Raw genomic sequence first — 17,948 nt, 5'->3', positions numbered from 1 at the left:
AAAGCCTTTAGAGTAAGGAGTGAAGAATTGAGGAGGAAATTGTGACTTATTAGGCTGCTATTTTAGAGTTGGACAAAAAAAAACCTGAAAAACTGCTGAATTCCAAAAGGAACCCTTTTTGTCTCTAAAATATTTTTTCAAAACCCAACTATCTTTAACATTTTCCCGATCATTTCTAAAGTCCATTTTTCTTTTGAAAAATTAAATCATTTTTATGGCTGATTCAAATCCTAAAGGTTTTATTCCAAAATTGAAATTTGGACAGTATAACAATGTAACGTTGTTGTCACATTATTATAGATTTTTTGTTTTATCTCTTAAGAAAACTTTTTTTTCTTCTTCACATTGTTAGACATTTTTAGGCATAATTAGGTTCTGGTCACATCACCAAAAATATGGTCATTATTTAACTAAAATATTGTCCTAGGTTGGTTTTTGTCAAACTTTTGTCAAAAACTACTCAACACTGGGAGATAAATTTGTTACACCAAGATATTCACTGAGAGATGCACTTTATGTAACTTAATTGTATAACTAACTATTTACCACATTTTATTAGAATAACATCATTGGCACGTTAACAATAAATTAATTTTGTATGATTCTACAACTAGGTGCACTTGCTAGTGCATATTTAATGGTCTTCATCCAAAAAAAAAAAAACAAAAAGTTGTTTTATATGAACTAGAATAGGATACTGCTTGGTGCATTAGAGAAAAATTGGCCTATTGATAATAGAAACACAAATTTGATCAATTAGATTAGTTATGTAATCAATTTATGCATATGCAACTCGGAATCACCGGATAGGTTCAGTCTCATAAGTTACCAAGATTCAGCATAAACAAACCTTTGATCCAAACACAACTCAAATAACCCCCTTCACCTTGAACTTGGGTTATGTTTGGGTTGAAATAATCTACGTAAAATATGTGCTCTCTCAAGTTATGCTAGATCAAGGGCTATATAGCTTAGTGATATAAGTACACAATTATAATTGAGGGTTCTAAGTCCCCATATGGGCAAAACGTGGGTGTGTTTCTTACTTAGGTAAAAAAAAAAAAAAACCAAAAGAAGGTTATATTAGTAATAAGTTTCGATTAGGTCTCAAATCCCTTTAAATAATGTTGGCGCCCGAAATTTATTTTTAGAGGCACATTAAACATAATAAAAAATGATAAGTGCACAAAACTTGCTATTTTATACTCAATAATAAATGATTAATTAATATTTTTTATTAAATAAATATGTTTATCCCTGTTTTTTTTATGTTTTAAAGGGGCTGATTTCGGAATGAAAAGAAAAGAGACAAAATAACAAAAATATAAAATTACACGATCAGTCAAAGTCAAAATTCAAAATTAGCTTTTCTATCAAATCAGTAAATATCAAGCCAAATTGGAAAGCAGCAAGATTTTAGGAAGATTTTATATTTATATTTTTATTTTACTTTATTTTATTTTCACTTCTTTAATTATAATTTTCCCCTCCCAACCGTTCCATTCTAAGCTCTATAAATAGAGACATATGTAGAGGAGATTGGAGGTACAAAACTAGTGAGAGAAAATAATAAACTTGAGAATTTTTATCTTGAATCTCTTTCATGCATTTTTAATTTTATGTTTATATTCTTGTTAACATGCTAGCTTAAACATTATGAAGCCACTGTGGTTGAAATATAAGTAAATTTAGTTTATCTCTTTTATGAAATTTTCTCTTGAGCATTGATTTTTTTGATTTTATTCTTTTATTCTAATATTTTTATGTGAAAAATATAGAGGGAGGATTTTTCGTGTTTGCCAAGTAATTATAATACAAAGAATGCCTACTTCTATTTTTTTTTTTTTTTTAACAAAGCTAAAACAGATTAAATAAAAAGTGTTCTCTCATATAAGCAACTGTTATATAATGTCATATTTTCATTCATATTTTCAAGTTGTAATTGGACTAGTGAAGTGATTTGCTTGAGAAAACAAAATCATGTAAGAAATATAAAAATTTATTTATATTGAGTCGTGGTGGTGGATTCTTTTCTTTTAGAGTTTTCCATTATTTGATTACAATCCTTCAATTCTAGGTTTTATTTTCATTATTAAAAAAAAATTCCAAATTGTTTTAAAAGTTCTTCTTCTTTGAATTTTGGTTTTGATTTTGAGTTCACGAGTTTAAATCTTGAATGTGTGGTTCAACCCTACCTATCACTATATCATTTTTAGTTTAGTCTTTGTAAGTTTTTCTTTATTTTTGCACGAAGTATAGAGAAGCAAAAACAATATCTATAAATCTATATTCGTCAAAAACTAACTAAGAAAAAAAAATATTGTAGAAAAGAAAAAAGAAATAGAAAATATAGAAACTAAACTAACAAAATTGCAATAACAAATTTAAAGAAGAAAAAGAAAAAAAAAAAAAAAGAAGAAGAAGAAAAAGAGGGGAAAAAGGTATAACATATATATAGGGATGACAATGGGGTGGTTTGGGGCGCGGAACACCATTCCATCCTCATCCCCGTTTAGCATAATTACTCCCATCCTTGCCCCAAAATTATTTATAAAGTATTTTTATTATTGTACTACCAATCTAACAAAAGTAAACAATGAAATAAATTTTCAATTATGGTAATAATTCTTTTTCTATTATGCGGATAAAAACCAATATTCAACTTCTCAATTGGAACTTTAGACTAATATCATAAAAATATTAAAATACTACATAAAATTTATCGAATTATGAATAATATAAAATGATATTTAGTGAATGGAATAGAATAAACTATGATTTGTTTAATATATAGCTTATATTATTGAATATAAAACAAAATATAAGTACAAAATTATAATTTATCACTATAAAACGGGACAAGGCAGGATGACCTTTCCCTATCCTCGCCCCATAACGGTGCGAGTTTTCAATCATAACACTCATCCCCGCCCCCAAACCATTTAACCAACCCCATAACATTTCTAAACGGGGCGAGGTGGGGCGGGTACCCAACATGGCAGGATATTTTGCCATCCCTACACATATATCATACATGAGGGTAAGAAGAAGAATTAAAAACAATAAAAATAAACCAAGGAGCCCCTTGAGTTAAGGGTAGCTCCGTCTTCTTTTGTGTTGGATCGGATCAAATTATGTATCAATCTTAATTCGATTTGATTCCAACAAATTGAAAAAATTTGAATCTGCTACCAATACGTAGGATAACAGATTAGATCCACGGATTAGGGTTTTTCCATATAGCCCAATATTTTTTTGTTATTTTTTAATCATGGCCCAATAAATAACATTTTAATTTATCAAACATTGTTTCATATATTTAAATGATCATTTACTAAAATATTCTTAGAAGGCATTACATGATCATTATCTAATTTTAATTGAAAAGATTATTAATTAATACATTTCTAGAACATATATATCACGGATCAGATTTTTAACAGTCCAATCCATAATCTAACCCGTGAACTACAAATTTCATATTATCGAATCCACTACTGATTTGTGAGTCTAACAATCTGATCAGATAAAACTTGCGGATTGACGAATTTGATGCCCATTCCTAAAGCTTATAACTTTCATAGTGACTTGTCCTCGCTTATAAGGAGAAATAAAAAATGAACAGGGGCGGAGCCAGGATTACAATTTAGGAGCGAAGTGTAATTTTTTTTGAATAGTTGACTAATATAAAAATGTGACCAATACAAAAATTTAAGGCATAGTTTGGTGCGGTGGAATGAATTGGAATGGAATGAGAATGGAGGTGGGAATGGAATGACAAGAGAATTGAATGAGAATGATAATTTACATTCTACCGTTTGGTTGCAAATATGAAATGTGTAAAAATGGAATGCTCATTTTCATTTGGTAAGAAAGTTGGAATGGAATAAATTTATATTGTTTCTTTAAATTATATTTTATTATTAGTAAAAAAATTTAACTTCTACAAAAACAAAAGGGAGAATAGATAATAGAAACAGAAAATAAACAAGATAGAGAGAGAAAGTAAAGAAACAAAAATATATGTATATGTAAGTATATACATGTATATATATGTAGGTATTATAGATATAACAGGGCGAATAAGAAATTGAATCTGAAGCGTTCGTTGTGCCCAAGCAAAGAAGAGAGTCTTCTCACTGTTCTGGCAAAAGTTCAGACCTTCGGCTTCCCTTAAAACAGGTGAACACTGAGACTCTCAACTTCCACTAAAACCAGTGAAAGCCCTTCAGCTCTGGCAAATCAGCGAGCTGCATTCAAAGACTCAATAGTTCCGGTGAAGATACACCCAGCTGATGCTCCATCACCATGAACGCTGGCGAGCTTCATTCAACCAGTGATTCCGGTGTGAATTCTGAGCAACAAAGGTCTATTAATTCCGATGTGCTCCAGTTGCAGAATCTTCATCCTTCTGGCGAGCTGTTAAGTTTTAGCTCACTCCGATGACCCACCAAAGTTCACATCCGAAGCTTGGTCAGTGAGCATCGACGATTCAACTGAAGCATTAGTTCCAACGTGCTTCAATCACGGCGACCAACAGTTCCGACAAACTTTGTGAATAGGTCCGGCGAGGCCAGTGATGACCAAACCAAAAAGTTAGTCCGGCGAGCCTCATCCCACACATGTGAGCTTCACTTTTACGTGTGTATTTTTGGTAGGCAGAGAGAGAGACCTTGGTATTTTTTGTCTTTAATTTTTTTTTTTTTTTACGGAGTATTTTTTAGTGAGAATGAGTGGGAATGAAATGGTCATTCCACCTCTCAAGAAGAGGAATGGATATTCCACCTTCTAGATGGAATGGACATTCCTTGGGAATGTCCATTCCACTTTTAATGTGACACACCAAACAAGAGAATGAAAACAAAAGCATTCCATTCCAACTTCATTTGAGTCCGTTCACTCACACCAAACATGGCCTAAAAGTTGTTCAATAATATTTACACGAAATACAGTTGTAGGCCTTTACATGAAATTACACCATTGAATTCATAAAATTTAAGTCTGGTGAAAAAAGTTACATACCACAAGTGCAAAAAGAAGAATTTCAAGAAGCAAGAAAGAAGAAGAAGAAGAAGAAGGAAAGAAAAATGAGAACTTTGAAAGTTAAAAAAAGAAGAAGAGTATAATTGAAGAACAAACATTTAACTCTCTTTTTTACCAATAAAATTTAAACCTGGTGAAAAAAAAGTTAGACACTACAAGTGCAAAATGAAGGATTTTAAGGGAAAAAATTAGAATCTAATTGAATAAGGAAAATTTAGTTTTTTTTTTTAAAACGAAAATTAAAGTAATCTAAAGAGGAAAAGAGAAAAGAAATAAAAAGTTAAGATATAATTTTAGAAATTTTAAAAACTAGGGGGCATTATATAGTATTTTTTCTAGATATATAGAAAAAAAAAATAAAAAAATAACCATATGAGTATAGATGTTGGAGTTTGGTCAGAAGGCACGTGCCTTCCGGACTTTAATTGGATTCAAAAGATGTATTTTGCTCAAAATTAAATTATTATTTTTTAAATCATAAGATATAGAAAATGAAAAAAAAAAAAAAAAAACAGATAGTGACAGATATATTTAAGCATTAATCAAAACCCATATAAAGAGAAGTTAGGATTTCATGTGAGTTGAAGTTATCGAGTGAGCTAGGTTTGCATATCATCATTATACATGCTCAAAAGTCATCATCTATTCCTAGATTCAAGTGTTTTTTTTTCCTCACTTTCTAAAGAAAGAGGTTAAAAGTTGTAATCGGGACAAAAAAAGTCCGTGTGATTGCCTTTGAAAAGAAAAATAGCAGTACACGTTTTGACAAGTCGCTCTCTTTTCGAAGCAGCGACATAACCCTCTCCGTCTCTCTCCCCGCCAAACGGCGCCGTTTACTGCCTGATTGATCGGTCAGTTCCCTTCTCCTTCTTGTCATGGACGACCTCTCTCTCATGTCTCTCTAACCGTCTCTCTCTTCATTTTGCCGGCAAACCAAGAACACCGTTTGGTTCAATTCTCTTCACCCATTTCCTTTCTCTCTAGTTGTCCAGTAGGCGAGAATTGAGTATTATAGGGAAATCAATTCTAGGGTTTAATCTCTCTCGCTCTCTTTCTCTCTGTCTCTCTCTCTGTGGGTTTTGTAGAGGGAATCGGAGGGATGCGAGTGTTTGGGATCACGGAAATCAGAAGGATTCGTCAACAGCTATGTTACGGCGGCTGAGATGGATCATAGGTTTAAACAATAACAACAATAGTCAGAGAAGTTCGGTTAATTCGAAGAGGCTGACTAATGCAAAGACTTTGCTTTTGTCACCCCCACAATCTGTCAAGCGAAGTAGCCCAATGTTGGAGGCAGTACACGAGATTGCTATTTACATTCACAGGTTTCACAATCTTGACCTTTTCCAACAAGGGTATGCTCTCAAACTCTCATCACTACCCTGTTTTGGGCTTTTCACTCTCTCAATTTTAATTGGTCATCTAGGGGTTTTTAACTTTCACATTTGTATATGTTGTATACATATTGTATATAGATGGTATCAGATCAAGATTACAATGAGATGGGAAGATGGTGATTATACAACCATGGGAACTCCATCAAGAGTTGTTCAATATGAAGGTAGTTTTACTTTAACTATACATATGCCCTGATACATTTGTATATTACTTCTATACATGCAATTCTAAGCAGGTAACTTGGGTTTTTAATTTATTTGCTACATTTTACATCATAAAGTTGTTGCTAACATAAAAGGGAAATCTTTGTGATGTTGTGTAATTCAAGTCAGTATTGCCTAATATATAAAAACAAATCCGTTTTTGTTATTTAGCTCCAAGGCATTGTGCTCTTTGCGAAGTTGAGAAGTTGAGCTCAATGTCATTAAATATTTGTATCAATCCGTCTTCCTTTAATTAAATGAATCCCCTAGCTACCTTTGACCCAGAATCACGCCGCATCTTCTTTTGAACTCTGTTGCTAGCAGTCTACAAACCCGTTCTTCACGCTATCTGATCTTCAATCCATGCTTTGATCTCCTCAACTAGTCGTCCATTCTTTGACTTGTTCTGTGGAATTTGTTGTGGTGTTGAAATTCTTGTAGCTCTAGGATTCGTATGTTTCAACACTTAAGGTCAATCACCATCTATATGAATGAATGATGAATGAAAAGAAACAAAATAGTAGCATTCAAATTGCTATTTTGAACTCATTGTTTGCCATTTAATGCAATACGATGCTTAAAATATCTTGGATAGTTTTTATTAGTAACACTTACCGTACTTGCCCAAAAAAAAAAAAGGTGTAACACTTACCCTTTTTAGAGAAAGCTTTGAGGTAGGGAAGGATTAGTGTTCAAGTGTTTGATATGCTTTTCAAAGCTGCCTCTTCGCAGAATTTGATGGATTGAGATATAAGTTTGATCAATCGAACACCTTTGATCAATCAAGCTCCCTTGTCAATTAAGATTTATGTTTCTGAAAACCGTTTATGCACTTTAAAAAAAAAAAAAAAACATAAAGGACAAATTTGAAAATTAAAAACCCAAATATGTTTAATAATATGAATGCACGCTTATTGCTTATGATACCTAAATAAGTGAGTGCAAAAATTTGAGAGTCGAACTTACCATTTTTCTTGATTAAGATTTAAATTCACCATTTTGTCCTTGAATAAAGGTAATCCAACTAACTACCAATTCTAACTTTTGAAAACATAAACAAAAAAGTGAATCACATTATAGACCGTCTTGTATGACATTTGTTAGGACGCAGTCAAGTACACTGGACACAAATTTTTTACGTAAAAGATCAAAATGGGAGAAACCTAGACTTGAGCACACAAATTCACTATGAAGAAAAAGATTATTACCTTTTTCACAAGTCTAGATTCTACCCTAGAATCATCCGTAATTGATTTACCTTTGATTTACAATTTTGCTACGGCTAGTATATAATCTAATTCCTTTGGGCCAGCTTTCTGCTCTCTCCACGTCACCGATTACCTCCTCTGCTCCGCTCCGCAACCTCTTTTTTTACTAGTGATCTGCTACAACCATAGTTGTTAAAGGCGCGCCTAGGCTCCATAAAAAAAACCTAGGCCAATCAAGACCCAGTTAGAGGCCTCAACCTACTACAGGCAGGCCCCTTCAGTTAGACTCACGTAAAGCCCTCAAACATGCGCTTTTTAGTAGGCTTCAAGCTAAAACAGCGCACTTTTTTTTTTTTTTTTTTTTTTTTTTTTTTTTCTTTTTAGTAATATATATATATATATATTTATTTATTTTATTTTATATTTTAATGTTGTTTTTACTTATAAAAAAAAAAAATTTTTTTTTTTTATATCATTTTCGTTTTTGTTTGATGGCCATTAACAGTAGCATGTTCTATATTGTCACAATCATATTTAACTGATCATATTGTTCAACCCTATGATATATTTGACAAAACTCATAAATTCATAATCGAGTACTTAGATTAATTGCATTTTCGCTTTTTGAATACTTATAATAATATATGTTTAAATTTTTACATCATTATAAACTTTTTTTTTTTTTTTTGGTTTCACATTTAATTTGGTCAATGCATATGCATGTGAAAGGATGTATGCTCACTAATTCACCTGATCCTCTTAGTTGATACATCAAAATTTTCATTTTTAGAGAATGTTTAGCTAGTTGTAGTGCATATCTTGAATTGTATTGATTGCACATTGATTTAATTGGATTCGTATACAACTTGAAAAGGTGAATGTATGTTGATTTAGCTAACCGATTGAATTAATATGTTGAAAAAAATTCCTCTAGTTTGATATCACTAGTTTGTGTTGCATATTTTTATTAATATATATATTTTTTTGATAAGTAAAAATTCATTAAAGGCGCTCAAAAGGAGAGCGATCCCAAAAGAAAACACAAGATGCTACAACTTTAAGCTATCAAAAAAATCCAAAAGACGATCCGTAGATATACAATTCCTCCCATTTACCCAAAAAAAACAAAGAATTCAGTATATTGTATTTGAGAGCCCAAATACGAGACTCCTCCCCAACAAAGGATCTCCTATTTCTCTCACTTCACAGCCCCCACCATAAACATAGAGGAGTGGCCCTCCAAGCATCACACACTCGGCTCTCCATTATACACCCTTTCCAAGTCTCAACTAGGTCGACCGTTGACTCAGGAAACACCCAAGCCAATCCAAAAGCAACCAAGAACATATCCCAAATATCTCTCGCCACTGGACGCATGCAACACTAACCCACCACGACCTGGCGTCTCCTTCTGAGGTTATCACAAGTGAGAATGCTTCCAAGGGCAGTGGTCCATGCAAAGAAAGCCACCCTCAAAGGGGCTTTCGTCCTCCAAACAGCTCTCCAAGGAAAGTGTTGGCTAGGAGTCTCCATCAGATTCCGGTAAAAAGATAGAACCTCAAACACCCCTCTCGAGGAAGCCTCCCACACCATCTCGTCCATTCCCACACCCTCCACCACCTGGTAATTCAACAATGCAAGGAAATCAGTGACCTCCATAATCTCCCAATCTTGAAACTCTCTGCGAAATTGGACATCCCAAGGAACCCTTCCATTATCAAGCTGATAACGGTCAGCAACTACAACATGTTTATTCACAGAAATTCCGAAAAGGCGAGGAAATCTAGAAGCCAAAGAAAAATCCCTGCACCATCGGTCCTCCCAAAATCTGATGTGTCTTCCGTTTTGGACTTTGAACCTGATACGTTTGGAGAATTCATGCCACCCCTTCCAAATGAGCTTCCAAGCCTCCATACCTGCTGGGACTCTCGCTTCCCTTGAAAACCACCCCCCATTTCATTCCCTGTAGCGACAAGAGATAACTCGCCTCCATAATCTTTCCCTCTCGCCCCCAAATATCCATCTCCATTTGCCTAACAAAGCTTTGTTGAACACATCCAGCCCACGGATCCCCAAGCCTCCTTTAAAAATAGGAAACTGTCTCCCAATTGACTAGGTGATATTTGAACTCATCTCCCATGCCTCCCCAGAAAAAAATTCTCTGAATCACATCAAGTCTCTAAGCCACTGTCTTAGGCATCTGAAATAGGGACAGAAAGTATGTAGGCAAATTCAAAAGAGTGTTTTTCATAAGCGTCACCCTCCCCCCTTTCGACAAGTACTGCTTTTTCCACCCCGCAAGCCCCCTCTCAAATCTTTCAACCACCGGGTCCCAAACTGATAATCTTCTAGACGACGCCCCCAAGGGAAGCCCCAAATATGAAATTGGAAAAGAACCAACTCTGCATCCCATGATGTCTGCATACTCCTTAATCTACTCAACCCTCCCCACTGGGACTATCTCACTCTTCCCAATATTTATCTTTAACGCCAAAACCACTTGAAAACAGGCCAACACACATCTCAAGTGTCTCAACTGATCAGCTCTAGCATCACAAAAAACGATTGTGTCATCCTCGAAAAGCAAGTCAGAGATTGTCAACTGGTTGGGAAGTCTGCCCACTGAGAATCCTTGGATAATTTTAAGCTCTTCTGCCCTTCCCATCAATCTACTAAATGCCTCCATAACAATGATGAACAAGAATGGGGAGAGAGGATCACGTCTTATATTACCCCTTGCATCATTTGGCACCTTAGTGCGCCTTGAACCTTTAACAACTATGGTTGCAACCACTCTCTTTGAGCAACATCCGATACAATTGAGCACTGTCAATGTTCTCCAAAACTAAGACTAGTAGCAAATTTCAAATGTGTACCAAATGAAGTTCAATACTTTTGCTGAAGATCTTTTTTGGATGGGCAAACTAATTCCTTAACTTCGATCAACTTCAGCATAAACAGTTGTACTTTTGAATGATTTCTAAAAGATGCCCTAAATTATTTCCTATCGCTCAAAAGATGTTTTCTTTAATGTATATCTGTGTACTTACCAAAAAAAATGTACATCTGTCCAAAACTTACCTAGCTGTATGATTAGTATTCCATATGGATCCTTGTCAGTTTGGACTTGTTATAATTTGATTCAAATTAGGAAACTTCACAGATCTTAATAGAGTTTGGTTGTGTTGGTAGATTTTTTAAAGAATTTTTAACTTTGTACATGTAGAAATTAGCAATGTTCTTGTTCAAAATTGTACTAGTAGAAAAGTCATTGGAGTAAGTTGTACAGTTGGTGAAATTAAAATATACATGTGCAAAAGTTACTTGACGATGTTGTATGGGTAGATTAGAAAAGTTGCATTCGTAGATGTTGTAAAGTATAAAACGGAAGTGAAGAGATAAATAAAACGAGTAAAACACACATATATTACGTGGTTCAGCCACTAGGGCCTACATCCACGACGCAAAGAGCCCAAAGGGCTACATCACTTTTATAATACTCTCTCAATTCATACCACAATACAATGGTGGAGGCTCCTTTATATAGGAGAAGAAATTATGAGAATGGAAAGAGATAGAAAATAGGAAACATGGAGGATTTTTCTCCACTGATTCCTCCGGTAACACTAAATCTTCAATATTAGGAAACAACATCAATTACTGAAAGATTTTCCTCCACTGATTCCTACATTAAATCTTCAATAGTAGAACTGTTATGTACACTTAAGAGTGTTAGTTAGCCATTTCCACACCTTCTCCCAAAATATTTTCACATCTTTTTCAGTTTTTAATACGGCCAAATACTTTTTAACATATCTTAAAAGTCACACTTAGGTCCGAGGAAGATCCAACTTTTAACTAGAATTACCATCTAAAACCTAAGTTTTTATGTGGTCTCAATCACCTTACCTAATGTGAGATATGAAGCAATGAAGAACTTCACCAAGGTCTCTAAGAAGTTCCATCTCAACTTTGGATCTCCACTTCAATATTGTATCCTCCTTGTATGTTGACCATGACTCACACAAACTAGACTCAAACTGACTTGGACATTTTCTACAAATTACAGAATCCTTTATTTTGAAATTTGCCAACATTTGTCCTTCAAAATTGTATACTGGAAGAACTAGAATAAAATTGCATACTGGAGGAGAGTTATCAGTTCTAGGTTTGGAGAGGATAGGATAGATAATTTAAAGCACATTCGATTCAGGGTGCGAAGTGTAGGGACATTCATTTTTGGGAGGATTTATGGTGCGAAGATCAGCCGCTAGCGTGTGCCTATCTGAGACTCTTCCGAATTGCCATGGATAGATGGGCTTCGGTTGTTGACTGTTTTTGGCTCGATAATGGGAGAACGACTTGGGATGTGTAGTTCCAGAGGCATTTGCAGGACGGACTGGGTGTTGAAGGATATCATTGAGTTCCTGGTGTTGTTGTATCATAAGGTGGATGGAGTAGGGATTGACAATTGGTTCTGGGCGGCTTCCTCTCAGGGGAGATTCGAGGCGTGTTCTTTTTATAGGAGATTGTTGGTTGCTTGGGGCATTTATTTCCATGGAAGGCAGTATGGCGCACCAAGGCTCCTCTTAAAGTGGCCATTTTTGCCCAGACGACAATTCTATGGCGGATATTGACTATTTACAATTTGAGGAAGAGGAAATAGATTATCGTGAATTGATGTTGCTTGTACAAGAGGGATGAGGAGTTGGTGAATCATCTTCTTTTGCACTGTCCAGTGGCTTGGGACACTAGGTTGTGCTTTTGGGTTTATTTGGGGTTCACTAGGTCATGCCATGTACCACGAGGAGTATGATTGAGGCTTGGAGAGGCTATATAGTGGGAAGCCAAGCTTGAGATGCTTGGAGGGTGGCGCCCTTGTTTTTGATGGGGCTTGTAGAGGAAGAGTAATAGGAGATTCTTTGATGGAGAGGAGTGTCCTATTGTGGTGCTTAAGATCTTTATTGTTAGCTCTCTTTTTTAATCGACTCTTGGGCGAAATTGTTAATCTACGGGGGAGATAGTGGATATGTCGAGATATTAGGGGCCCTATTTGGCCCTTGTGTAGTAGTTTTGCAAGATGTGTTCCTCGTTTGAGTGTTTTTTTTTTTTTCCTTCTTCTTTCTACTGATACTTGTATAAAAAAAGAAGAGTAAAATACATCAACAATCTTTGATGTTCTGACATCAAATGACTAAATTATTTTAGATCTGACTAAATCTAGTGAAAAATGAAGGAAAATAAACTTAAGGATTGAGTGAACTTGTGGAAACTTTTGAGTTGCGATGTTATTTTAAATCTTATGTTTTATGATAAGTAGTAAATTCAACGTTTTAAAAATCGATTGTATAAAGAGAAACAAAGACTAGAGGAAAAATTTGCAACAATATTTGAATTGAATAAGGTTTTTTTTTTTTTAAATAAAATAAATCTATCTATATATAGATGGAAAAAATAAAACTAAGGAAACAAAATACTTAATGGGTAAGAAAGATAAGAGTGGTTTTACAAGTGACTTTGGAAACCAATGGCATTTAATTTTTTTTTTTTGTTTTGTTTTGTTTTTCAATACATAACGGATTGGTTAAATATAGTTACACAAAGAAAGTTTGTTTTTGAAAGTCAATGACTTCTGGGATGATTGTGCATTTTGGCGATTAATCAATGGACATTTTAGTTGTTTCTTGAATACACAATGGAGTTTGTATGTAGAGAAAGAATATGACTTAGGGAATATCAATGACTTTTGTGTAATGGGTAAGAATGACAATACCGGATTAAGTTGTCTTTCAGAGGTGGTTCAACTTAGATAGGTAATTGTTAGTGAACTGTTATGTAGTTTAAAAGGAAAAAAATATGAATATATATATATATATATATATATATATATATATATATATAAAATGGAAACCCTATAAGCTTTTATTAGTAGTTAAGATAGATTAGAGTTAAATTTAGATTAGAGGCTAAACGTATTGATTTAAGAGTAGTATTTAAATAATGCATTACTGCTTACGAGGTAAAATTTCTGTAGTGGTAAATAGTGGACCATGCTCCTTCACGACTCGTACACTTCTCAGTTCACCTTCATTGGCTGTATTCATTTCCTTCCTCCTTAGTTCTTACATAGCGCCAAGTAATACAATGAATGCCAACAATATAGACATAAGTAAAATTCAAAGTTTGAGGTGACATGTTTTGAACCTGGGATTGGGCCTAAGCAGTTGATGCTTCGGTATTTGACTCTTGATATCTTTTTATTTATTTTCTAAATTGTTAGCAGCTGCCCGTGATTTATATCATTACAACATATTCAAGCAATGTAAAGAAACATACCCCATACATATAGGTGGTCCGGAGTTCGCACACTTAATAGTTTATGTGTTAAACGTTCTCAAACTCTTGTTTGCTTCTGGTTCTCATTACATTTTAAGTTTCTTTTGCATGAACTAAGAGCTAAGAAATGATAACACCTTTGTTTGAGCTGCAGCTCCTGATTTGGGGTCAGATGATATATACGGGGTCTGGAGAATTGATGACACAGACCACAGTTTTTCAACGCAGCCTTTTCGGATCAGATATGCAAGGCAGGATGTTCTTTTATGCATCATGATTTCATTCAACCTTTCTCTCAGTAAATATGAGGTAGTGCTCTCTCTCCCTCTCTCCCCGTCTCTGTGTGCGTGTGTGCATGTGCATGTTAAGAAAATGATTATATGAAGAAGCAGGAATCTCCTTCAAGAGCAAGTGAGCAAGGCAATGCATCAATTCTCGGAAAAGGTGCTTATATCTGCATGGCTTTTTAGCCCCTAGCTACTGTGATGGCATTAGGATTGTTTCCTTCCACATTGATGTTGGAAAGTTGCTGTGCATTGCTATCCTTGGCCCATGGGGAAAGAATTTGTGTTGAAAAATCCCAGTGTCTATTTATCTGTCTAACCTTCTCTGCATGTCCCTGTTTACCCTAAAATTTTGATATTGATGATATATTGTTGGGGAAACTGATATGTCGTAATATTACCAGGGTACATCCACTTCTGCTGTGATTTTGAAATTTGAGCTTATGTATGCGCCTGTATTGGAGAGTGGGTCAGTTGATGGAACTCATTTGTTGGCTTTTGAACCGATTTTAAAACCCAAATCAGTGATTTTTTTATGCACTATCTGCAGGTTTGAATTGCAGGATTCTCTCGATGCATGCCCTGCTGCAGTCCATGAATTTCGAATTCCTCCTAAAGCTCTTCTGGGATTGCACTCATATTGCCCTGTCCATTTTGATGCTTTCCATGCCGTTCTTGTTGACATAAGTTTACACATCAGTCTATTAAAAAGTGGTGTTGACACTGCCCCGTCGAAGGTACCCAGGTTTGTCACATAGTCCAGTTTCTTAAATTGATAATGGGGTCAAGACCATTTTACCAAAATCCAGAATACTATGTTCTTGGGTTTTTAATGCTACTATTGGTGTTATTTGCTGGCTAATTAAATATATGCTACTAATTTGTTATAGTAACTTTATTAGTTGGATTCTTTTCAGTGTCTCCACTGATCGAGATGTTGCTGGTGAAAATTCTGATAAGTCGAAGCAGGTGCTCTCTAAGTTGAATTCTATATTACTTACACTTCCACCTGATTTGATTGGTTAATTACTCATTCTTTTACATATCTACATGGAGCGCTTTATTTTATTGCTGGTCTTCATGCATTTGATGTTTTTAAGCTCCTGGAACTTTTGCGCCTCTCTCTCTCTTTAAACATATCTGCGTGTATGTCTAAGAACTTATGTATATATGTAGCTTGTTTTACTTCAGACAAGTATTTAATATAGTGTAGTTTGATTTTTCTGCTCTATCTGTACCTGTGTTAAGGTAATATCTTCATATACAATTGGTTGACTTTGATGACTTCCTCCAGAGATGTAGACTTTAATTCATGTCACATTCCCTTGTTTATAATGTATATTGATCGCTGTACTAGAAATCATATTTCGGTAGAGGAGTTACTGTTTCACTTTTGAGTGTATAGTTCCATATTAGGAGTTATTACTTTTATTAATTTGTGCTTAGCCTAAATAGCACAGATGTGGATGTGGGTCATAGGCATAATACAAGAAGGCAAACCCTTAAAAAGTAGGACACAGACACAATAGTATATAAATATATAATTTTAATTTATTTTCTGATTTCTATATAGAGATTTGTGTAATTGGAAGAGGAGGCTCGAAAAATATCATATAGATTCGTCTAAGTTATTATGTATTTTTTTTACATTGTTATTATTGTCCTCTTTAGCACCCTTTTTTGTTGGGTCCTAGGGAGATAATGTAAATCCATGGAGGAGCTTGTAGATTGATTGGACTCATTGAGGGTTTAGAGGGCTTGACTGGCCTTGTGTAGCTTTTGAGGGATGCGTTCCCCTTTTGAATGCTTTTTATACAATCATTACTTATAAGAGAATTATTATTTTTTTGACTCAACATAGAAATAAAGAGACTCCAGCTTTTGTTACGAAATTTGCCAATTTATGGCACTAAGTCCTAAAAATGGGAAAAATGTTTTGTAGCTTTGGTAATTGACGAAAATGTTTTAACCTGTAACTAGATGATGAGCTTTTCTAGCCTCTGAATGTACCACTTAGTAGCTTTGTATTCATAGAAGATTCTTTAATGTGGTAGCCCTGTTTGTTCTTTAAGATCTTTTTTGCATGCTTGAGAGTCCATGTTGGAGCCACTAGTTTTATGCTTGAATATGGCTAGGAATCTGCTAGTGGTATTTATATTATTGATTTATTTATTATTGTCAACCATTTTTATATTATTGATTTTTTTATTATTTTCAACCTTTCCTTCTATATTTTTGTTAAAACAGGTCAGGCTTATTAAAGCTTTATTAACTGCTCGTGACATACTTATGGAAGAGCTCCAAAAACTTAGCAAAGCAATTAATCAAACAATTGATTTAAATGATTTTACTTCAAACCTGGACGATACAAAGTTCTCTGGTTATCGCCTGCAAACGAATGTGGAGAATGCAGATGCTGGAGGTTTTGGACAGGTATCATGCGAGCCATACAATGTTATTTAGGTTCTTCATTAATTCCATGCAGCAAAATATTTATAATTCTGTTTGTAATCTTGATTCTTTTATGGATTTTGCTTAATCCATGTTCTCTCTGTCTGTTGAACAGAAGCCAAATGGTATTATTGATGTTCAAAGCAATGGGTCTCTCCATTCCTCATCTGCGGATGAACTATTGAATTCTTTCCACTCACTTGGAAATCAAATATTGTATTTATGGAACACATTTTTGAAGTTCCACAGGTTTGTTTTTTCAGAATTTACCACACTTTTGTTTTAATCTTTTCTCAAATTCAGCGCATCATTTATTGGTGCTTTGAAGTAATATTTTAGGCTTTTTAGCATGCAACTCTATTTTTTGTGTTTGCTTTAGATTTATGGGACAAATATAAGGAAAAGACAACCTTAGTAGATACAGGAGAAGTTTGTTTCTAATTTTCCCCTATTGACCATCATTATCATTGCCTTCATCCCACATGAATGGGGTCAGCCACATGAATTCTCTATCTTCACTCCTTTCTATTACGTGACATATCGCCTACAATATTGAACATTTTGAAGTCATTTTTAATAACATCATCTCATGTTATTTTTGGTTGCCCTCTCTCTTTTACCTTCTAAGACAACTACTCTTCCTCCTTTGACTGGCGTGTCACTAGGTCTCTTATGTATTTGATTGGTGTGTTACTCGGTCTCTGATGTATTTGACTGGCCTGTCACTAGGTCTCTGATGTATGTGTCCAAACTATCTAAGTCTACTCTCTAATTTTCTCACGCACTTTCTTTCTTTTTGATTAGTTTTCTTGTCTTTTTATAATTATTTACTATACTGACTGATGGAGTGGGGTTCTCATGCACTTTCATTAGTGAACCTATCTCTTCTAATCACTCTGCTCATCCATCTTAACATTCTCATTTTCACTACATATTGGCACTGTTCTTGTTTCCTTTTTAGGGCCCAACACTTCGATCCATACAATATAGTTGGTCTAATAATGGTCATATAGAATTTTTTTCAG

The 17,948-nt window shown here is 34.5% G+C and overlaps 1 protein-coding gene across 1 annotated transcript in view; it reads left to right on the top strand.

Moving 5' to 3' along the window:
* The first annotated feature begins 5,650 nt into the window (after positions 1–5,650).
* LOC132297640 (uncharacterized) overlaps positions 5,651–17,948 on the top strand; it is a 31,469-nt gene continuing 19,171 nt past the window's right edge. The window contains exons 1-8 of the mRNA XM_059794929.1: positions 5,651–6,398; positions 6,519–6,604; positions 14,343–14,497; positions 14,877–14,941; positions 15,023–15,217; positions 15,390–15,441; positions 16,720–16,905; positions 17,039–17,172. Of these exons, the coding sequence (XP_059650912.1) occupies positions 6,190–6,398; positions 6,519–6,604; positions 14,343–14,497; positions 14,877–14,941; positions 15,023–15,217; positions 15,390–15,441; positions 16,720–16,905; positions 17,039–17,172 (1,082 nt within the window). The 5' untranslated portion in view covers positions 5,651–6,189. The remainder of the gene's footprint in view (positions 6,399–6,518; positions 6,605–14,342; positions 14,498–14,876; positions 14,942–15,022; positions 15,218–15,389; positions 15,442–16,719; positions 16,906–17,038; positions 17,173–17,948) is intronic.

This window comes from Cornus florida, unplaced genomic scaffold (genome assembly GCF_030987335.1).
Source record: "Cornus florida cultivar Cherokee Brave unplaced genomic scaffold, ASM3098733v1 CherokeeBrave_3.0.0_Hap2_Chr01, whole genome shotgun sequence".
Taxonomy (NCBI): domain Eukaryota; kingdom Viridiplantae; phylum Streptophyta; class Magnoliopsida; order Cornales; family Cornaceae; genus Cornus; species Cornus florida.
Note: the sequence above shows the minus strand (reverse complement) of the source record. Positions and strands in the feature narration are given on the sequence as shown.